We start from the raw sequence: 24710 nt of genomic DNA, 5'->3' as shown, positions 1-24710 counted from the left end.
GGAGGCAAATGAGGACGGGTTTCAAAAAGATTTCAGTAAAAAAATGTAACAAAATTTTGGCTGTCCAATTAATAGTAACATTACATAAATAAAATTTGTAGAGTGTGTTAAAAATGTTAAAGTGAACGCAAAACCTTTATTACTGTATATATATATATATATATATTAATATATATATATTTTAGTTATATAATTAATTACTAAAATAATTAAAATTTTTGTGGTAAAATTAATTTTTTCATGAATATAAAAAATAAGCATTATTATATTTTTGTATTTTTATTTATATTTTTTTATCATAAATAAAATTCAAATTTGATTATCTATATCTAATTTTAATTTTATTATTTATAAAATTTATTATAAATATTAATACGAGTCATTCTGTATTATTTGTATGTGCTATTAATCATTAAGTATTTGGCACAATATATAATAACCACTAAGATTAACAGTTTTAAGAAAAGTGAATTTAAAAAAAAAAATAATGCAACTAGATATTTTTAAATATTATCCTTTATTTAATCTTTAAAGGAGAGAAAAAATAAAAAATAAATAACTTTATAATTTTTTGACCAATTGATACGTAAAAGTTGGTATTTAAATTAAATAAATAATAATAAATCTTTAAAAATATTGAATAAAGGCTAAAAATTAAAAGATAATTAGCATTTCTAAAAAAATGAATTATAATCAACATCCAAATTTTAAATCTGAGAAAGAAAAATCAAAGAAAATAAAACTATTACTAGAGATAAAACTGCTGCCTTCAAAACTTAATAAGCGGCTTTCCAAAGTTTCATTTTTTTTTTTTCGTGAAAGTCAGGGTTTTAAATTCTTCAAAGTTACGGAGTTTTTTTTGTAACTTACAGTAGCATCTATTGGGCTCCATTATTCAAAGTGGCCCTAATGTGGTACCTGTTTTTATTTGTTGTCTCTTAGGTTGGGGTTATGGAGTTTTTTGTTTTTCACAAGAAAGTGAGCAAAAGAATATAATGTTGGGTTAGAACTTATTAGAAGCAAAACATATGAAAGGATTGGTTGAAAATTCAAAGAAATAGGAAAGAATTGGCTGAAAAATTAATACATGATACCAGGCTACCAGCACATGAAAATGCCACATCAAACACATTTCACAAATACTTCTATAAAAATTTAAAAAATATTATTTATACACTAAATATTCTTCACATCCATATAAAAATATAGTTATTAACTTATTATTAATTAATTATAGATTTAATTTAGCTTTTAATTAACAAAAAAAAAACGTATTTAGCTGTTAAGAAAATGTAAGTATCAAAAGACTATTAATTTTAAAGAGTATACATGTAGAGAATTGTAAAAATTGTAATCATGTTAAAAATTTTATATTTTAATTTTTAAAATAATTAAAATACTCCTATAATTAATTTTAAAATAATAAAATAATTTTTGGAGATTAATTTTAAAAAGACTAAAATACTTTTTAGTTTATTTTTAAAAGACTAATATATCCTTTAAGCTTTAATTAAGGTTGATTGATTGTATTAACAATTAGTAATTTAAATTTAATATTAAAAAGACTAAAAACCCTTTTAATTTATTTTAAAGGATTAACGTACAAAGATTTTTTTTGAATTAAAGGGAGCTCAACACAATAGAGTGGAGCAAAGAAAGAAGTTATAAGGTCATGAAAATATGAATTACAAAACAACTCCTAATTATCTTCGACATGGTGTCAACAACTAAAGGGTTCACCTCCAATCCATTCTTCTGCAAACGCAAATGACTTGTTTATAATTTCTCGCAAACTGGATCTGTGGTTTCGAAACAGCCTGCTATTCCTTTCTAACCAGACTGTCTAGACAACAGCAAAGAACCCAAGAAACCACCTCTTTCTCTCAACCCTCCATATTGCCATGTTTGTCCAGCTTTCGAAGTGGTCCTTGAGATTACCGGGAGGGCACCAACTCCTTCCAAACGCATGCAGCCAAGCACACCACACCTGCCATGTGATATCACAACCAAGAAACAAGTGGAACACAGTTTCCTCAGACTTAGAGCATAGCACACACAGCTTGTCATTCTGATCAAGAACACGTAATCTACACAGGCGATCCTTAGTATTCACTCTTCCAATCAGCACAAACCAAGACAAGAGCTCAATCCTTGGAGGGACGAACCCTTTCCATATGGCCCGCGTGAAACTATAACTTGTAATTTCAGCCGGAAGGACTTCCGCTTGCATCATCTGCGTAAAGGAGTTCGTTGAATAAACACCTGTGTTATCAAATTTTTAAGTCACCGTATCCTCTCTTTCATTTGTAGGCTTGGCTGACTGCAATGTCTCATGAAGTTGTCCTGCCAGATCCAGCTCCCACTGAAACAACTCCCTCCTCCACTGAAAACTCCAAATCCAGTCCAATCCATCCCAAAACCCACAATCCCCTACGACAGCGCCAGTAAGGGTTGAAACCGAGAAGAGCCTAGGAAACTTATCTTTCAACGCCCCATGAGGCAACCAACTATCCTCCCAGAATCGAATCGTTCTACCGTTCCCGAGCTCCATAGACAACCCGCTTATCATCTTTTCTCTCAGTCGCGGCTCACAGACTTGAAGCTGACAGATATCTTTCCAAGGACCTCCTCGTGCGGGTACAGGCTGGTCACGCAGCATCACCGCAGGATCCATATTGGTACATGAGCAGACCACTTTCTTCCATAGGGGGCAGTCTTCTCTTGAGAACCTCTACCACCACTTAAACAGCAACGCAGTATTTCGAATAACTGCGTCCCCGACCCCCAGTCCACCTGCTTTCTTTGGAGCCATAATTACTTCCCATTTTACAAGGAGCAACCCTTGCTTCCCCCCATCTGTACTCCACAAGAATTGTCGTTGTAGAAAAATCAGCTTCTCTGCCACCGACTAAAATACCGATAAAATTCCAAAAATAAAAATTATACAAAGATTAAAATAACCTTTTAGAATTAAGGTTATTTGCTGTATTAGAAATTATACAAATTAATTTTTTCAAAGACTAAAATACCGATAAAATTCCGATAAAATAAAAATACTCTCTCTCTCAAATTGTTTCAGAAATTAACATGAATTAAGACTAAATAAAAATAATTAAAACTTTAAAAATTAAATTAAGACTAATGTACAAATATAAGAACTAAATTGAATATTATCCCTTAGCAAAAATGATAATATCCTGTTAATATACATGAACTAAAAAGGTATTTACTCTTTTTAAGTCAAATTAATATTTCAAATTTATAATACAATTACATAAACCATATTTTAACAGTTTAATTATTCTATTAGTTTATATAATTTTATTAAATTTATAATTAGGTTTATATATTTTTTAATTTAATTTTTATATTTTTTTTAATTTGGTTCTTACACTATATTTTTAATTTTGTAATTGAGTTTTTGTCAGTATAAAAAATATTAAAATTAACAAAAAAATTTTCTGCAAACTAAAGATACTCACAATTAAAATCTAATTAGATATTTGATCATATATTTTTTGAGAAGAATATTTTGTTAATTTTAATATTTTGACATAAAAAAGACTATAATTATAAAATTAAAAATAATATAAAAATTTAATTTAAAAAATATAAAAATTTAGTTATAAATTTAATAAATCATAAAAATTAATATAATAATTAAACATATTTTAAATAGCTAATTGAATTGTTTCAAAACCAACTACAAGCTTATTTTATTTGAGTTTATCCTATCTAAAATGAAATTCTACTTCTTTATATATTATAATTGAACGTTCTCAAGCTTACACATGTATATTAGACTTTGTAAAATAATATTCATTAAATGAAGTTGCATATTAATTTCTATAAGAGATCTATGTCATTTTTGCCACAATTATCGTACAATGATACTTCTAGAGTTTTAGTCATATATATAAGAGACTTTTGATTTTCTCTAACTTAACACCTAATGTTTATTATTTCACTCTTTAAGACTTTAACTAGAAAGGTATTATTTATAATTAAACCTGTTATGAAAATAAACCTGTTAAATTTTCGAAATCCTCTTTAATTAATTGGAAATATGAAAAATAAAATGATTAAGTTTATTTTTTATTTTTTAAATTTTTTTGTAAAAATAAAAAAACTTTAAATTTATATATTATTCCTGACGCTGTGATCCACTGCTTCTACCATCAATTTTATTTTATTTTTTTAAATATTGTTACTTGACTATTTTCATTTTATGATAATTTTAAAAAAAATTTATTCTTGAATCAATCGTTATTACTCTGTAAGATTAAATTCGTAAGTGTTGAAACATAAAAAAAAAAAAGATATATAATCACCGAATGGTAAAAAAAATTAATAAATTGCGAGAATAAATATAATATTTAAGTAGGGTCTCTATAATTTGAAAGCGAAGAAGATCAATTTTATTATTTTTTTAATATTTTTACTTACTATTTTTATATTATGATAATTTCAAGAATTTTTAATACTTGTATCAATCGTTATTATTCTGTAAAATTAAATTTGTAAGAGTTGAAGCATATAAGAAAATTAATAAAAGTGTGTAGGATCTTTTTTTTGTCGAATTAAATTTAAATTAAATAGACAATCTGAATCATATCACAAAAAAAAATTATCAGATAGTATATTAATGAATATAAATGTAAATAGATGTATAAATACAAAGTGACTAAAAATGTATAATAATGAATATACACCATCATCATAGGCTTCTTTTTATTTAATTTAAATAAACTATATCAACTATGGATAATTTAAATTTTTTTTTTTAATGCGATAGTGGCTAGAAAGTTTTATATTGAGATGAATCCAAACCGCGTAGACAATAACTCCATGCAGCAAGAGAAATTGTTTTATTTTCTTTGATTGATATTTTATGATTTTAAAATATATATTTAGTATGTATTATATGACCATTTATGCATTTTTATTGTTTTAACATTAATATTTTAAATATAAAACTAGTACGTGTTCATCACATGACATCCTATTTATTTATTAATTATTCAGGAATAATTATAAATCTTAATTAGGAATTCAAATTTATAATTAATGGTAACAATCAGTGGCGGAACCAGAAATTTTATAAGAGGGGGGCCAATTAAATATAAAATATAACAAAAAATTAACAAAATATGATTTGTAGCATATATATCAAAAAAGTAATTATATTATATAAAAGTCAATGTTCAACTACATACTAAAACTTTATGGTCCAAACTTTATGTATGCTCTACGAATTTCATCTTGTTGATTGATAGGATAATTCCAAATTTGCGGACGCTTTCCGGGATCACGCATCAATGTATCAATATTAACTTGATCTATTTCAGTCCTTGCTATTTTGGAAGCAGGGGGTTGAATATCTTGCTCAACAAGTTGTGTCACAGGTTGTTCAATAATATTTTGAACATTACTCAAAGAATCTGAAGCTGAATTTTGTTCATCATATATTCTCTCTTTTCTCTTGAAAAATGAGTGAATTGTTTTCATCTTTGACATTTTTAACTTAACTTGAACTATCTAACAAAAAAAAAACAAAAATAATTGCATATATATTATTTTCTTAAAAAAAATATTAAACCTATTGAGCAATAACAAATAATTTTAGAAACACAAATATATAATAACCAAAAATAAAGTTATTGATTTACCTGATTATTTTTTGTTCCAAGTCTCACAAAAAAATAATTCTATTGAGTTTTGTCCTCACTTCAATCTTTGAACACTGTCCATTATAAAAAAAATAAATTAATTATTTTAAATAAATAATGTAAATAATACTTGACATTGTCATTAACTTAAAAAAAATTGAAATATACCTCTTTGAATCTTTGTTGTGCATTCAATGGTTAATATTTTGTTGTTCACTTCTCTTCAATGGTTTTTCTTCATATGTCTTGTTTTGGTATGGAAAGAAAATTAAAATGAGAAGAGTAGAAGACCAAAAGTTTGGGAATCACTAAAAGAGAGAGAAAAGTGACGCTATGCCTATGATAGTTTGAAATAAATATTTGAAAAATGTACTAGGGTTACTTTAATTAATAGTATGGGCTTGGGCTAGTATAATAGAACCATTTTTATTAATTATTAGAATGAGCTATTTGTTAACAAGAACAACAATAATTCAAATATCCAATACATAGTGCAGTTTTTAGTTATTTTAATTTATAAAATTTTGTAACTTATATTTTTTTTAATATTATATATAAAAAAATTTAATATTATTAATTATTACTATTTACTATTTTTTTTAAAAAAATTTGGGGGGACCATGGCCACCTTAGGTCCCCCGTGGATCCGCCACTGGTAACAATTATTATCTAAAAAATGAAAAGTTTTTTATGTGAATAATTTTATAATGACATTTAGTTAAGTGCTAATGTTATTACATAAAAAAAAATTCCATGCAAATTATCCAAAAATATTTTTTCTATATATAAAGGTATATTAGATATGAATATAAAAAATGACATTGACACTTTATAAAACTGAACTCAAAATTAATCTTTTTCTTTTAGTACACTTGAATTTTAATTTTAAGGTAAAATATATTTTTTGTCTTTTAAATTTTTCAAAAATTATAAAAATATTTTTAAATTTTATTTTGTTTTAATTTTATTTTAAAATTTTTTAATTTGCATAAAATATATTCCTGATAACTAAATTCTTAAAAAATTTAGGACTAATTCAACAATAATACATGACAACTATCTCTGGTTTATTTGTATTGATAGTTATTTTTGTAAAATTGCTATTGAATTGATTCTAAAATTTTTGAAAAATTAACCCTCAAAAGTATATTTGATGCAAATAAAATTTTTTTAAGACAAAATGAAAACAAAATAAAACTTAAAGATATTTTAAAAATTTTTAGTAAATTTTAAGGACAAAATTAAAATATACTTTACCCTTAATTTTTTATTATTGGTATTAGCTAGTATTCTCTTTAAGTTATTTTTAAAATTTTACATGCTAATTATTTTTTACTTGTTTAAATTATATTCAAAATTATATATCTTTCATAAATTTATAAATTTATTTAAATTATATTATTTTAACATATTTTTATTTCTAATATTTTAAACTATGCTACTATCCCCTTCTCCATACTAATTGTTAACACGCAATTATACTTGGGAAAAAAATAGTAGTCATGCACAGTAGCAACACATATTTGGGAGCAAATGATGTAACAATTTTGGCTGGCTGTCCAATTAATAATAACAATTACAGGAAAAAAAGATGTAAAAATTTTGGGACGGGTTTCAAAAAGACAATTACAGTAAAAAAGATATAACAATTTTGGCTGTCCAATTAATAGTAACAATACATAAATAAAATTTGTACAGAGCATATGTTAAATATGTTAAAATCAACGCAAAACCTTTATTACTGTACATTTATATATACATATTTGTTTGGTGATGCAATTAATTAAATATTAAAGTGAAAGTTTTTCCATATTCATTATTTGACCATATTATAAATATTTGGGGACTATAATAATATAATATAACTTCTTATAAGAGAATAGTAAAAAAAACATTGATATTATGTATAATTTTTTTATATATTTATAAATTGATGTAAAAAAATATTATAATAATTAAATTGATTTATATGTATTTTAAGGAGTTAAGTTATTATCTACTCATTTTTTTTTTGCCATGTGTAATACTTTTTTTACTTAAATTTTAATGTTATTATCTATTCATTTATTTATTATACATAATAAAACTTACCTATCATGAAATTAAATGACATACATAGACTTCTAGCCTGGTTATTAATATTTTGATTTTTAAAAGCATATATTAATGTGGGATTACACCTCACTATACCAATTATGGAATATTAATCCTTTTTTAAATGCTAGCTAGTGCTGACAAGTTGTCTTATGAAATGGCTATATATATATATATATATATATATATATATATATATGTGTGTGTGTGTGTGTGTGTGTGTGTGTGTGTGTGTGTGTGTGTGTGTGTGTGTGTGTGTGTGTGTGTGTGTGTGTGTGTGTGTGTGTGTGTGTGTGTGTGTGTGTGTGTGGAAAAAGTGATTGTTTTATTTTATTTTATTGATATGCAAGGTTAAAAAATATTTTATAATTTTAAAATATATATTTAATATGTATTATATGATTATTTATGCATTTTTATTGTTTTAACTTTTAATATAAATATTTCAAATATAATTGCAATTACTCCAATACCCCGCATTCTTGTCTATATGTGCATTTGATCATCTTCATGATTTTGTTTCTTACCCTATTAATTACTGTTACTTTATTAAAGGTGTGTATTTATGGATGTGTTGACTTGTTAGTATGTTACTAATAGCTGTACTTGGAGGGCATTTTTTAATTAATTATATTCAACAATAATAGAAATTAAGTAGGCTGTAAAAAAAAAAATAGCAATACGAAGAAAATTTCTAAGTAATTACATTCATGTATATGTATATATATATGTACATTACGACAAAACTAATTACTTTAGCATGTAGTACTATAAGAACAGCCTTGTTCCTTGTTCCAATTTTCTTATAAAGCAAGTCAGGCAAACATTCAATATCATATACATTATACAAACGACAAATTAAACTTGCTATTTACAAGAAAACTTCTCATACGAGATAAGATGAAACTAGAAGTTGGACTGCCAAATATAGAGTAGAGCTTTTGATTGGAGAATAATTCTGTGTTTATTTACTCAATATATAATATTTGATTTTTTTTTGTATTTATATAATTGAATAAATTAAAAATATGAACTTTTTAGTTTTTATAAATTACAATATTATACTTTTAGGCTTTAGCTCCAATATTTATTGTATATTTTAATTTATAAAATCAATAAAATATAAGAAACTTGCAACAAAATAATTAATAAGCTGAATTTAAAATAAAAAATATTAAAAGTAAATGAAAATATGGAGTATCAAACTCATTTCTGAATTTAAATTTTGGAGTAAGAAATTTTTACCAAATCATAATGTGCCTATCATGAAATTAATAGTCATGTGCTGCTCTCCTATGTATACACACCTGCGTATCATAGCCTTCTTTTTATCATACCCTAATTAGTCATTATACCAATAATAATAATAATAATAATAATAATAATAATAATAATAATAATAATAATAATAATAATAATCCTATTTTTAACGTTATACGTTGACTAGAAATGAAGTTTTATTATGAGATGACTCCAAGACCTATAGATAATAATTCTATATGGTAAGAGAAATTGTTTTATTTTTTTTAATTGATATGTAGAGTTGAAAAATATTTTATGATTTTAAAATATATTGAATTTGTATTATATGTTTATTTATGCATTTTTATTGTTTTAACATGAATATTTCAAATATAAAATTAGTACATATTCATCACATGGTGTCGTATTTATTTATTAAACATTGAGGAATAATTACAAATTTTATTTAGGCATTCAAATTTTAAAATTTATATTTGTTTTTAAAAACATAAAAAATATAAAAAATATAAAAATATAATTTTTATTTATAATTAAAATAAATTACGAAAATAGTCTAGGATTTCCAATGATTGTTATTTATGCTTTCGTAAAAAATAAAAAGTGTCCTTGTTATACTCATAATATAAAAAGAGAATTATTAATTAGGTGCACATCGATATAAAAATGAGTTAATAATCATATATTTAAAAGTGTCATATCTAAAATATTTAAGAGTTTAATTTTGATATATTGATTGTATAAAACGTTTTATTTAGTTGTGCAATTATATCTATTTTTTTAGATGACAATTCACACAATGAATATAAAAAATAGTTATATTTAATAATATGTCATTACATAGTTAAATGTATGTATAAAATTATTTTACACTAATAGTATATCAAAATTAAATTTAATATTTAACAATTATATATTTAAAATTTAAAAATTATACATCCAAAATCATGCTAAATTATCGTGAAATGATTTTCTTATGAAATGGCTATATATATATATATATGTGTGTGTGTGTGTGGAAAAACTGAAAAACTAATGACAAAACAAAACTTCTGGTTATTAATATTTTGATTTTTAAAAGCATATATTAATGTGAGACTACACCTCATTATACCAATTATGGAATATTAATCCTTTTTTAAATGCTAGCTAGTGCTGACAAGTTTTTTTATGAAATGGCTACATATATATGTGAAAAAAATGAAAAACTAAGGACAAAACAAAAAGAGAACGGTCAACGGAAACGGATATAATTAATAAGGATATGAAAATTTGTTTTATTTTATTTTATTGATATACAAGGTTAAAAAATATTTTATAATTTTAAAAAATATATTTAATATATATTATATGATCATTTATGCATTTTTATTGTTTTAACTTTTAACATAAATATTTTAAATATAATTATTGCAATTACTGCAATACCCCGCTTTCTTGTATATATGTGCATTTGATCATCTTCATGATCTTGTTTCTTACCCTATTAATTACTGTTACTTTATTAAAGATATGTATTTATGGATGTGTTGAATACATGTTAATATGTTACTAATAGCTGCACTTGGAGGGCATTTTTTAATTAATTATATTCAACAAGAATAGTAATTAAGTAGGCTGTAAAAGAAAAAAATAGCAATACGAAGAAAATTTCTAAGTAATTATATTTATGAATATGTATATATATGTACATTACGACAAAATTAATTCCTTTAGCATGTAGTACTATAGGAACAGCCTTGTTCCAATTTTCTTATAAATAGCTAGAGGCTCCTCTAGTCCTCTATATGTAAAGCAAGTAAGGCAAATATTCAATATCATATATACGATTAAGGGAAAAAAAAATGTCATACAATTATATAAACAACAAACTTGCTATTTACAAGAAAACTTCTCATACAAGATAAGATGAAATTAGAAGTTGGACTGCCAAATATAGAGTAGAGTTTTTGATTGGAGAATAATTCTGTGTTTATTTACTCAATATATGATATTTGATTTTTTTTGGTATTTATATAATTGAATAAATTAAAAATATAAACTTTTTAGTTTTTATAAATTACAATATTATACTTTTAGCTCCAATATTTAAACTTTAAAAATAATAATAATATAATACCAATATTTATTGTATATTTTAATTTATAAAATCAATAAAACATAAGAAACTTACAACAAAATTATACATCCAAAATCATGCTAAATTATCGTGGAATGATTTTTATTTTTTATTTAAATTTATCCAACATAATCACTAACCAATTTAACAATGGAAATTTGATATTTATTATCCTGAACTTTTAAAAATATGGTACTTAACTGCTTATGTTTTAATTTTTAAAATTCTGTGAACAAATTACTTTTATTAACTGATTATATAAAAAATAAGCTATGATGTAGTTTAATTAGTTTGGTTTTAGTTTTATCTGGTAATTGATTTCAGATTTTGGGTTTTATTTATTATAATTATCTTAAATGCAATGCAAATAAGAAGAAAAAATGAGATATAACTATACTACCTAAGCACCTAATAGGCTAATACTAAACAATCACAAATCTTGGACCACCAACTATATAGAGTAAAACCTAAAATTGGAGAATAATTGTGTGTATTTACTTATTCAATATATAATATTTGATTATTATTATTTTTTTGGGTGTTTCATATAATTGAATAAATTAAAAATAAATATAAAAAATATAAAAAATAAATATTTTTTATAAATTAATATTTTTGTAATTTTTTCTGCATATTTTATTATTATTATTTTATTTGAATTAATTTTATCTAAAATGAAACTCTACTTCTTAATATATTATAATTAAACATTCTCAAGCTTACACATATATATTAGACTTTGTAAAATAATATTCATTAAACCAAGTTGCATATTAATTTCTATAAGGGATCTATGTCTTTTTAGCCACAAATGATATAATGATACTTCTAGAGTTTTACTGTTTTAATCATACAAGTGTCTTTTGATTTTCTCTAACTTAACACTTAATGTTTATTTCACTCTTTATAAGAAGGTATTATTTAATATTTATAATTAAACCTGTTAAAATAAATATTTAGGAATGGTCAAAGTTTTATTATAAATAGAGGTGCTGTATCTGCAGAGAAAGCCGCTCAAACACTCTATCATATACAATTATACAAGATGAAGTTTCTGTTTCTTTTCTTATTCCCTCTGATTTTGTGTGTTGTGGTTCCTACCAGAGCACAATTAGATCCATTCTTTTACAAAGATACATGTCCCTCTCTCCAGTCAACTGTACGACAAGTTCTTCTTAATGTTTCGAAGGGGCCTGGAAAAGATAAGCGGCTTTTCGCCAGTTTGATAAGACTTCATTTCCACGATTGCTTTGTCCAAGTAAGTATGCAAAATTTTGTTAATTTCTATGTTATTATCGTAAATTATTGGAACGTTTCTAATCATGTATATGTATGTATGCAGGGGTGTGATGGATCAATTTTGTTGAATGATACAGCTTTTATTAAAAGCGAACAACTTGCAGCGCCGAATCTGAACTCCATTCGTAGGTTGGATGTGATCAATTTGATTAAGGAAAATATTGAAGAAGCTTGTCCTGGGGTTGTTTCCTGTGCTGACATTGTCGCACTTGCTGCCGAAGTGTCTTCGGAGATGGTAAACTTTCTTTTTAATTTGCATGTTCATCTCAATTGATTAGTGTGCATTATTCATTTTTTTTAACTATCTTGATTTGGCAGTCAAATGGTCCAACTTGGCAAGTTCCCTTGGGCAGAAGAGACAGTGAAACCGCAAGCTTCGACTTGGCAAATTCTGACATTCCTGGTCCAAGCTCCAACCTCCCTCAGCTCATTTCGGCATTTCAGAAAAAAGGTCTTGATATGAATGATTTAGTGGCACTTTCAGGTTTATCTTCAACCTTTCTTATAAATTTTAAAATTTGATTATAGTAATGACTTTATAACTGTTATAATCATCATGCATGCGGACAGTATGTAGTGCGGTTGGAATGTGGTGCTATCGCCACGTTTTAAATTATACAAACGAAACTAATAAATTACACCATATATAAAGTAGATTGTGCTAAAAATGTTATTCATTATTTATTTATGATTTTTTTTATAAGAAGGCGTTGAAGCGCAAAAACTACTCCATAAATGAGTATAAGTTTGTGATTAATGTGCCACTGAATATAAATGCTGCTGTTAATAATTTCAGTGGCTTATTACAAATGAATTACACTAAAATTTTGAAAATAGAATTTCTTTTAAATGGTACTGCACCCGATTATCATACTTTGAGAAAAGTCGTGGAGTACGGTGCAAATGTGATGGTGATCCATTTGGTTATTAATATTTTAAAAAATTATATATTGATTTATTTTAAATAATAATTTAATTATAAAATGGTTCTATTATAATTAAGATATTATTCAATTAAAAATTGACATATCATAGAAAATAAATTATATGTTATTTTAGAAAGAATTGGATAAAATTTATCTGTAAATAATTATTTAATTAATTAAATATCTGTATAGAATTTTTTTAATTAACACTTGTAGTATATTAAATAAAAATTCCCTTGGACAAAGTAAATAAAGATGATTTTTCATAATGATATATCCATTTTTTTAACTGAAGAGATTGATGTCTTTACATCATTGCTAAAATCAGAGTAGTTGCTTGTATCCATTTATTTTGAATAAACAGACATGATTATATATGTTAAGACTTGTGTATCTCTAACTCTTTATTCAAACAACAAATTAAATTTGTGCATGTTATTGTGTACCTTTTCATTTTAGATTAACAAGATAAGTTTTCCTTTATATATGGAGTATGGACAATAGAAATATATCTATTTATGGATGCACACACATCTTTAAATAATTCAGAAACAATGATTCACATAATAATTGATTATAGCTGTTAAAAGAAACAACAAATTAGTACAAGAGATGATCCACAAAAGGTTGGTACAACCAAAATGTTTTCCAATATTCTCTTTTTTTCTTGATAATATAATAGGCTAGTTATGTATACAAAAACTTATTTTATTCACTTTTTTAAAAAAAGGATATTGCTAAACATAATTATCAAATAAGAAAAATGTAGCATTATTTGTCTACGAATCAAACTAGCTTCTCCAAAATAAATGAAGATGGGTTAATTAAAAAAGTGAGGAGTTTAATTATCCTTACATATGAAAATCACAAACTTAATAATAATTAATTCTTTATTTTTTTACTTTATTAATCTTCTCAGTTTAAATGATTTTTTTTGTTTACGATATATATATATATATATATATATATATATATATATATATATATATATATATATATATATATGCACACAGCAACTTTACAGTAACACCTAGTGACAGCATCACATGCTAATTTTCACTATCAGTAGCATAGAATTTCCCTTTAATTATTTGGTAATTTATGTTTTTAATATTTTTTTTTTTCACTTCTTCAGGTGCTCACACAATTGGCCGAGGACGGTGTACACTTTCCCGTCGCCGAAACTGCAAAAACGATGGGTTACCGGGAGAGAATGTCACAAATTTGGACCGGATATCTCCTTTTGAATTTGATAATAATTATTATATAAATATTCTGCGTGGTGATGCCCCCTTTAAAAGCGATCAAGTGCTGATTAAGGCAAGGGGTGAACAAACAATCAATGTATTAGCTTCCAATCAAACACTCTTCTTCGAGGCTTTTAAAGCCTCCATGATAAAGATGAGTATGATTGAGGTCCTTGTGGGTGAACAAGGAATCATTAGAAAGCATTGCAATTTTATAAATATTTAGAAAAATTAAGGAAATATAAATAAGAATACAAGTTTTAATTTAACTTTGTGTATTAAAAAAAAAAAAAAAAAAAGGGCAACCCGGTACAAGCGTCCCGCGTTTAACGCAGGGTCCGGGAAAGGGCCGCAACCAAGGTTGTTTGTAATAAAAAAAATATTAATCAAAGCAGCATTATCATTTGGAACTATCTGAACCTGAGAAAACTCTTCTTCTTCTCCGGCTTCATGCTTCATCTTTTATCATTGGAATGGTATCCTCAGTCACCCACCGCCAATACCCACTCCAATACGCTGCTCCTGCAACTATGCTAGGACTCCATCTGGATCTGGTGCGTCGAAGATTGCGATCATCCCTTCCAAACTGAGATGCAGTGCTCTGCCATGGCCATTGCTAGAAGCTTCTATTCGCTGTACCATAAGTGGCCACGAGAGTCGAAAGCTCAAGGAAAGGGCTTTAAATTTTCGTTGTGGTTCAATATACCCAAAATAATATTCTCAAATTTGCAACTGGGCCCATCCCAAATTCAAATGAGGATTTTATTAAAATATAAAAAAATGGCAGACCGGATTCGGCCCAATATAGACTCGGCTTTGATCTTTTTCTATTGGGTTAGTTTCTAAAAGTCCACAACGTACTTTACAAACTCTTTACACCAAGAAAACTAGTAACATAAATTGATAACCCTATCCTTTTAAAAAAATCTATCTTCGCTATCGTCATAATTAGCAAAAAAAAATGTTAATTTTCGTATGTCTGAAGTTAAGTAATTAACTATATCTCCATTTCCACATTAATATTAATCACACATACTTTATACTCACCTATACTTTGTAATACTAATTATTATCAAACATTACCAATGGAATGTACAAAATTACTTATTGTTATTAACCAAATTTCATTTAATATGAGAAGTCCTCAAAATTATCGTACGTGGATAATCTTGTAGTCCTTATTCGTTAACACCTTTTTTTTGTTTTTTTTTTTATTTTGTTTTTTTTTTATGAATCAAAATGACGATCTTATTAAATGTTATTGTGCTAAATATGGTAATTTTTAGTAAGATGAATTAAACAACTCGCATGATGTGAACCAATACTGCATTTCAAACACATCGGTTTGAGTCATGCCTACGGTCAGTTTCTAGCTCAAAAAATATCATAAAATTTATTAGAGTAAATTATTTTTTTTATCCGTAAATATTCCTAATATGAAAACTTATCTATAAAAAAACAAAAAAAAATTTGTTCATGCATTAGCCTACTATAAAAGTCAAATCCAAAATGATTAAAAGCACAATTAACATTATGAGAGTAATTTTCTTAATATTTAGAAAAACTAAGTAAATGTAAATAAAAATGCAAAGTGTTAGTTTAACTTTGCATAATGTAATAAGAAAAAATATTATCATATTAATATACTATTTTTTTTTAATTTGCTTTTGTTTTCAATCAAAGCAGCATTATCATTTATCATCATGAATAAATTTTGTTTCCTGAATAACATAACCAAAGCAAGCAGCAACCCAATATTTTTTGGTATTCTTTTGGTTACAATATGGGCCGGACAGGCCCAACCCATACCAAAACGCACAACACAAGATCCTGTTGGGTCAACCAACGCTCCAACTCACTTTAAGTAAATTCAAATCACTCTCGCTTTAAAAAAATATCACTCTCGCTAAGTCTACTAGTCTACCACTAAGCCAGGTGTTCCCCCTAACAAAACCATTAGCCCAACCTCATTACCCCACCTCCAAATCAGATAACCTTTCTCTATGACAAAAAAAAAAAACCATTTTCTAATCTAGGATTCAAAAAAGCTATCTTAGAAGACAGATTCTAGAGCAGTGCTGTAAATTATGTAAAAGAAGGAAGAAATCCAGAATCCTCCGGAGGCTCTGGTCAGAAGCATCCGTCAGATCGTGAAAAGAAATTAGCAGTTGAATATAAAACATGTCTATAGAAAAGTCAATAGAAATGCAGATTGGCTTGCTAAGAATAGCCTAGAAGTTTTTTCGGGATTTCACTTCATTGACCTTTCCACACTTGAGTTAAGGTACATTATTAATGATGATAGTAGAAGGATTTTATTTATGGGTGTCCGCGGATCGGATCGGATATGGCCGAAAATTCTATCCGATCCGCATAATTTCTATCGGATCGGATCGGATATGATATCCGCACTTTTTAATGCCGGATCCGATCTGATCCGATCCGCACATTTGCGATCGGATCGGATCGGATATCGGATATATCCGCATAATTAAACCTTCTCTTTTTAATCATATTTCTATGTAAAAAAATTCGATAAAAATATTTCTTTCATACTTTTAAACTTATTTATTCCTAAAATATTTTTAATCAAACTCTCTCTAAATAATAAAAATAAAATAATACAATATATGAATAATAATTATTAACTAAAACATACAAACAAGTAAATATAATACTAAATATATATATATATTTATTTATTTATTAATTATTATAGTGCGGATCTGCGGATCCGTGGATCGGATACGCGGATGTAGAGCAGATATCCGCGATCCGATCTGCAAAGGGTACGGATCGGATCCGATCCGACCCGATCAATTTGCGGATCGGATCGTATCTGCAATTTGCGGATCGGATGCGGATATTTATCGCGGATCTGCGGATATGATCCGATCTATGGACACCCCTAGTTTTATTACCCCGTGTAGTCTCTATTTTTTTTTGTCAGTAAATTAAACAACTCTCTATAGTCTCTAGTTTAAAATTTTAGTTTTTGTTTCTTGGGCTCTAAGTCCCCTTATAAACCAAAAAAAAAAAAACGAGGAACCCCTCCCACTACCAGCAGCGCCGAACCCACCCCTCCCAGCCCCCAGCAGAGCTGAACCCACCCCATCATGTTTAGGTCGAATATAATTTTATGTGGCATAAAACAATTATTTAAAAATTAGAATAAGGCATCTCAAATCTCAATGGTAGATTTAAAACTATTTTTGGAGTATATGCTACTCATCCTCATATGATATAAGATTATAGGCACAAATGTAAGATGTAGACCCACCAGACTTTACACAAAATTAAACAGTGTTACTGTTAATGAGGAATACAGCATGCACTATTTTTGTTCTTGTTAAATGTATATCAATTACTTTCACCTATTATTTATTTCTTGTTATGAATATAATATAGGAATTAACTATTTTGTGTTTTAAAAATATATTTTAATAGTATAATAATAAAAATTACTTAAGCTTTTTATTTTTAATGCACTAAAAATATAAAATAAATTATGTTTTTAATAAAGTTTAGTAAAATATTTTCATTTATAATGTGTTCTTAAAATATATGATAGCAAGACTCTAAAATATAATATGTTTTCTTTCTTTTTTTACTCTAAAAAAATGCAATTTTTTTCAATTAAAAGGAATGTTATACGAATAAATATAAAATTTACTATATTATAACTACATTTTATAAAAATGATTTAATCTTATATAATAATCCAAAAAAGTCATCCTAATACAATTTACATATTTTTACCAATAGTGTTTTATTACTATTAATTAATTTAAGGAACAACACCTTTTTCATGTGAAAAACTAAATCAATATTATAAATAAATAAATTAACATAGTTTTTGTTACTGTACTCTTAATTGAATCATTTATATTTTTATATTAATGGCACATAAAAATTAAATTCAATAATAATAATAATAATAATAATAATAATAATAATAATAATAATAATAATTAGTAGCATGTAGAATTGTATTTGTAGAAAAGAGACCATATAAAAAAGAGATCTAAAAAAATAAAAATATATAAAAAAATTTGAAAAAATAACAATATATATAACTGGATTAGTAGTATGTCAATTTTGCACTAAATTTTATATCAAAATATTAACAAAAGTTTATCAGAAATCTAATATTTTACTAACCTCATTAAATAAACAATTGCCTTATGATGTTGTGCTCTATGTTACATATTTTATTTCAAGTCTGAAAATATAGTTATAGATAAATTAGTTATATCTACGACAAATATTTATAGAAAAGTGTAAATAATCATAACATGTCACTAAAATGAAAATACTATTTTTGTTATCTAAATATTATTAAAAACTTATTTGAACACAACATTTGTTGTTGGTGACTTTGGATTGTTGTCTTCATCTAGAATTAGAATATTCAGGGCATTGCGACTCTTAACTCTTGACAAAGTAGCGTAAAGTTGTTGATGGGTGAACACTAATTTTGGCAAGTAAAGTTCTACTCCTACATGTAATAATGATTTACCACATAGTAAAATATCTTGGTTTTTCAATATTTTTCTCCTCATATATAATATCCTATTAACTAATAATGTCCAAATTGTATTTCAAATATGATTTGGTTTGCTAACATTATTAGATATCAATAGCATTACAAACAATTTTCTTAATTGATGACCGAACTTCATTAATAGCTGTAATGAATTTTTAATCGTCACACAGTAATTTCATAAAATAAAAAGTATCTTAAAAATTAGGACATGTAATCCTATTAACTGTCCTAATAGACTCATATGAATGAGTTGCCAATGGCTCTATTTTTCAAGAAATTCACGGAAGTATATACCATGCTATATTCTTATATCCTCGAAAGCTAGCATGGATTTTGTATTTTTGAGAACGCTTTAGTTCTGGCCTATGTAAAATTAAGTAATTCCTTTCTTGCAAACAAAACAAACATTACATATGTACAATACAATTCATCTGCAATTGATTTTGAGATATTGTTTTTCTTTTAGAATAAAAATGAATTGAGATGAGAAAATATTTCTATTTTTAAAATCTGAAGCATATGAAGTTGGCTCAAGCATTGTTTTTAATTGCTTCTTTCTAAGCATTAATTTCAGCCTTCAATTTTGATATAGAAGACAAAGGATAATATAATGATGTTATTCTGTTTTTGTTAACAGTTAAAAAAAGGACTATATTGTGCTGGGATGAGAAGCTCATACTACTGGAAAATGGTTCAAGGAAGAAGAATTTGATAATCATGTAAGAACTTTAGTAGTGTATATAGTGTGCTATAATTAATCTCTATCTACATATTATACTTGATAACAATGTATATTGTATAGAATCTGAATGCATTGATGTGACACAGAAGCATGAGTCTCGCGGAAGAAAAGCAAATTCTGAGGAACATAAACACTCATTAGTGAGATGCTGCTAAATTTCAGTCACTAGAAGTGCTTAGAAATACTGTAATATATATATTAAGAACTATATGTTTAGATATTTATAATTAAAAAATTATATTATGTTAAGATATTTTATTTGTATAAGAGTTATTATTTTTGATTTTATTACTAAAAAATCATATATTATGTTTAATACTTTGTTTATGAGTTACATAATATTTTATTGATGGGTATTGATTTTTTGTTATTGAAAAATTTTAATCAAAAATTTATTTGTTTAATGCGATAAAAATGACGGTTAAAATTGTCTTTTTAAGCAATCAAAAAAATTATTTTTACTCGGTGAAAAGGGCAGTTTGTAACTGTCATTTTAAACAATATGAAATCCCATTTTAATCCGGTAAAAACGGCGATTTTAAATGCCGTTTTAACTAATAAAAATGCCAATGTGAGGGTAAAAATGGCGGTTTAAAAACGTCATTTGAACCTGTTAAAAACGGCGGTTTCAAACGCCGTTTTAACTAACCAGAAAACTACAATTTATTTGGAAATAATGGTGGTTTGAACCGCCGTTTTAACCTATTCAAAATCCACCGTTTTAGCCCATGAAATTTTGGCGATTTTTCGAAAATCGCCGTAATAACCAGAATAGAGCCCAGAATTTCATCGCTTTTTGAAACTGCCATTCTTGGTAATAATGGCGATTTAAACCGCCGTAAATACAAAAAACCGCCATTTTTACCAGAGTTTTTTGTAGTGTATGTTGTGCAACCTTTCTGAACAGTTAACAAAATTCTCATATAGTATATATCATCTATACCCGGTGGAACAAAGTTTAACCTCCTGATAGAATATCCTCTCTTGCGTGGATGTCATTCCCTTTATTATCTATCATAAACAAATTGATTTGGAAACACAGCATACATTAAAGTTTGACCTGTTTCAAATTCTTTGTTGGTCTCCATCCATGCTAAGAATATCGTATCTTTTCCTTTCTCTTAATCCATGATTTTTTCAAGATTGTCATCATCTTTAAAGATAATATTTTGCTTTTCAAGCAAATGAAAGGTTAATCTCATCACTTAAGGCCATCTCCGATGAATATCATAGGCCAAAGTTCTCCACACAGCCTCCCATGAAGATAAATACCCACAATCATAAAATTGTTTGATCTCATAATAATCTGAGCATCCTCTCCACTGAAAGCTTCCTTCGAAACCTCAGCTGCCACCTTGTCTGGACCTTTATTCACGTACTTGAACAAATATTTGATAGCATTTGACTTGTTGTAGTACTCGACGTTAACATGCGCTTGATAAGACATCAGCAGATATGCATTGTAAGAAACTTCATTTCTATTATCCATATAGACTTCCTTCCTCTCAATAACTACTCTTGTGTCTCATCTTTTATAATGATGGGTATCTACTATCATTGATAACTGTGGTGTTATTGAATGTTTTAGGATAATATTTGGTGTAGTACCCATCTTTCATGCAAGGAGATTTTGAGAAAGCTTTCTACCACATAGTCCATGAATCATATATGTAAACATAACTCTAAACAATTTTGGGTATTAAACAGGATCATACAATTCTAACAATATTAATCGGTCAATTTAAATTGTGGTTGTTATCTTGTGGTCTCCACTCAACTACAAAAGAATATGAGTATGTGCTGAACCTCTTTTTTAGAATTTCACCATGTACATCCTTTATAACAAAAAGACAAAAAAATAATATGTTATAAATAAACTATCTATTTTATATATGTGCTTTGATAAATATATAACTACGCAAATAATTTAAGGAAAAATTTTCCTAAAAATAAGGTTAGATGATGAGCAATACATGCATCTAGTACTCCAAATGGAATTTCTTGCTTAAGATCGAAGATTATCATATCAAGCTTAATTTTGAACACTCTATATGATATATTTGGTCGATTTTCAACCTTTAAGTTCCTTGGATTTATTAACTCTACCAATCTCTTGCCAACTCAAGTCATATGTCATTGTGATGAAGAGGTTTGGATATTCATATATTTCTTACAAATTACCAGAATATCTTGACCATTATTAAACATGTATCTCATGTTACCAGTGAAGACGCTGGTAGCTAGGATGACACATTTACCTGCTTTGGAAGAACGGGTTTCACCCCCTAACAACTACATCTTGAATCACTCCTGATCTTATCTAAAATTTAATTAATTAATTAATATTTTTATTTTACACTCCTTTAAAATAGTGGCATGAGAAAAATTGAAGTTGAATATTGTTTTAAAATATAAAATTCTTTTAATTTAGAGTAAAGTATCATTTTTGTCCCAAACATTTAGGGTAAGTCCCAAAGTTGTCTCTAACGTTTTAATCGTCCTATTTAAGTTCCTAACGTTTCAAAACTGACTCAATGTTGTCCTGTCGTTAGGAATCCGTTAACAGAATTGACGGCGGAACAAAATTGAAACGATTTTGAAATGTTAGGGACTTAAATAGGATGAAAATGTTGGGGACAAAAATGATACATAGAAATAAATTTTAATTTTATCCTTCAATAATATCAATTTTTTACTATACATAGTATTCAATTATTTTTAATCACATTTAAATAAATTATACTTAATCATATTACTTCATTTTAAATAAATTATTTTTTTTATAATTTTACTCTTAAAGATTTTTAGTTATCATGAAATGTTTGTAGAATGACTAGTATATAAACTTGCAGAAAAAAATAATATATATACAATAAAATATAAATTATACCTTTTGTCTCTAATGTATCAAAATTCTTTAAAATTATAAAAAAATAAATTTAATTTAAAATGAAAGTAATGTGATTACTTGTAATTTATATATTTAGATGTAATTAAAAAATAATTGAATACTATGTACAGTAAAAAATTAATATTATTGAAAGATAAAATTAAATTAAAATTTATTTTTATGTATCATTTTTGTCCCTAACATTTTTGTCCTATTTAAGTCTCTAACGTTTCAAAATCGTCTCAATTTTATCCCGCCGTCAATTCTGTTAACAGATCCCTAGCGGCAAGACAACATTGAGTCAATTTTGAAACGTTAGGGACTTAAATAGGACGATTGAAACGTTAGGGACAACTTTGGGACTTACCCAAACGTTGAGGACAAAAACGATACTTTACTCTTTAATCTAATAAGAAAATAGAAATTAGAAAAGATTTTTTTAGTTTCGTCAAAAATTATATCTATCCTACTAATTGCAGATAAAAATAAAAAATTAATTACAATTTAAAAATTAATAACCTTATAAATTATGTAAATATTTAAAACTAACAACTTAAAAAAGATGTATTTAAAAATTTAAAAACTAAGAACCTAAGCAAATAACTTAAAATTTAAAAAATAACAATCTAAGCAAAATAATTTAAGCAAATAATTTAAAATTTTAAAATTAACCAAATAACTTATAATTTATAAATAAAAAAGTTCTAAAAATTTCTAACAACGACACCTAAGCAAATAATTTTCAAGCTCAATGTATGAGCGCTATGTCAGCAAAAAAACTTTCCATTTTGTTGAACTACTAAATTAGTTCAATTTTTTAGAAACGATAGAAAGAAATTAAGAATCAAGGAACATATATTAATATTTTGGGTAAAGTATATTTTTTGTCCCTGAAGTTTGGTAAAAGTTTCAAAAATACCCTTAAATTTTATTTTGTTTCAATTTTGTCCCAAAATTTTTCGATTTGCATCAAATATACCCTCGACGGCTAAATTTTCAAAAATTTAAAACCAATCTAACAATAATGTATAAAATTTATTCTTGATTTGCTTGTGTTGAGGGTTTTTCTTATAAATAACTAACTTAATTATATCAACAATATTTCATATTAAACATATAAAACGTTATGATATCAAATATTATATTAAAAATTAACAAAATATTAATGGTATGAATTGAAAAAAAATCACAAGTAATAACCAAATAACTTCAAATTATATTAAAAAAAATTATAAATTCGAAACATAAAAATTCAAGAAAAAAAAAACAACTTAAGAATAAACAATATTTTCACCAAAACAAATATATGTTTAGCATTATTCTATTAGATAGACTTAAAAAGAAGATTCTAAAACATGTGTATTTAAATTCTTAATTTTTATTCTCAATCTTGATCATCTTACCGTGTAACGACCCAATTTCCAATATGGCATGCTCATACCGAAATATCGAGTGTTACTAACTTGAAACTATACTGACACTGTTATTAGCCTGTAATCGGGTTAACAGAACTCAATTTTTACGAAAAATCTTTCAAAAAGGATAGTAAACTAATATATATATATATATATATATATATATATATATATATATATATATATATATATATATATATATATATATATATATACGGCACCCAAAAAATAAAAAGTTAGTTACTCCTTTACAGTTATGTACATATATACAATTCAAAACATTTTCGGGGTCTGGCCCATATATGAAGCTCCTAATCTGACGCCTAGACTAGCCTAGTCTTCTAACCTTGTCTCTCGAAAAACAAAAGTGAGAGTCTAAAAGAAACACTAAACTGGAGAGATGCCAAAAGAAGATGCTGATGTCGCTACCTAATCGCTGTCAGAAGTTAAGCCCACGATCTCTATATCCATCTTAGGATCCTCATCATCCTCAGAAGTCAGAT

At 26.2% G+C, this 24710-nt stretch overlaps 2 protein-coding genes and 1 long non-coding RNA gene across 3 annotated transcripts; 1 reads left to right on the top strand and 2 right to left on the bottom strand.

Annotated features, from left to right (window-relative positions):
- Positions 1 to 1843: 1843 nt before the first annotated feature.
- LOC112794611 (uncharacterized) lies at positions 1844 to 2674 on the bottom strand. Its single transcript, XM_025836600.1, has 2 exons — positions 2288 to 2674; positions 1844 to 2233 (listed from the first exon to the last, which is right to left on the bottom strand). The coding sequence occupies exons 1-2, from the start codon at positions 2672 to 2674 to the stop codon at positions 1844 to 1846; spliced, it is 777 nt and encodes a 258-aa protein (XP_025692385.1).
- A 2456-nt stretch (positions 2675 to 5130) lies between these two features.
- On the bottom strand, positions 5131 to 6259 carry LOC140184285 (uncharacterized). Its single transcript, XR_011880710.1, has 2 exons — positions 5838 to 6259; positions 5131 to 5743 (listed from the first exon to the last, which is right to left on the bottom strand). It is a non-coding gene; the product is annotated as an uncharacterized lncRNA (long non-coding RNA).
- Positions 6260 to 12159: 5900 nt separating this feature from the next.
- LOC112796162 (lignin-forming anionic peroxidase) lies at positions 12160 to 15419 on the top strand. The gene is made up of 4 exons (XM_025838492.3): positions 12160 to 12400; positions 12485 to 12676; positions 12760 to 12925; positions 14503 to 15419. The coding sequence occupies exons 1-4, from the start codon at positions 12188 to 12190 to the stop codon at positions 14838 to 14840; spliced, it is 909 nt and encodes a 302-aa protein (XP_025694277.1). The 5' UTR covers positions 12160 to 12187; the 3' UTR covers positions 14841 to 15419.
- Positions 15420 to 24710: the final 9291 nt, after the last annotated feature.

The sequence above is a fragment of the Arachis hypogaea genome, chromosome 4 (assembly GCF_003086295.3).
Source record: "Arachis hypogaea cultivar Tifrunner chromosome 4, arahy.Tifrunner.gnm2.J5K5, whole genome shotgun sequence".
NCBI lineage: Eukaryota > Viridiplantae > Streptophyta > Magnoliopsida > Fabales > Fabaceae > Arachis > Arachis hypogaea.
The sequence above is the reverse complement of the archived record's forward strand: the minus strand, read 5'-3'. Positions and strand labels throughout refer to the sequence as shown.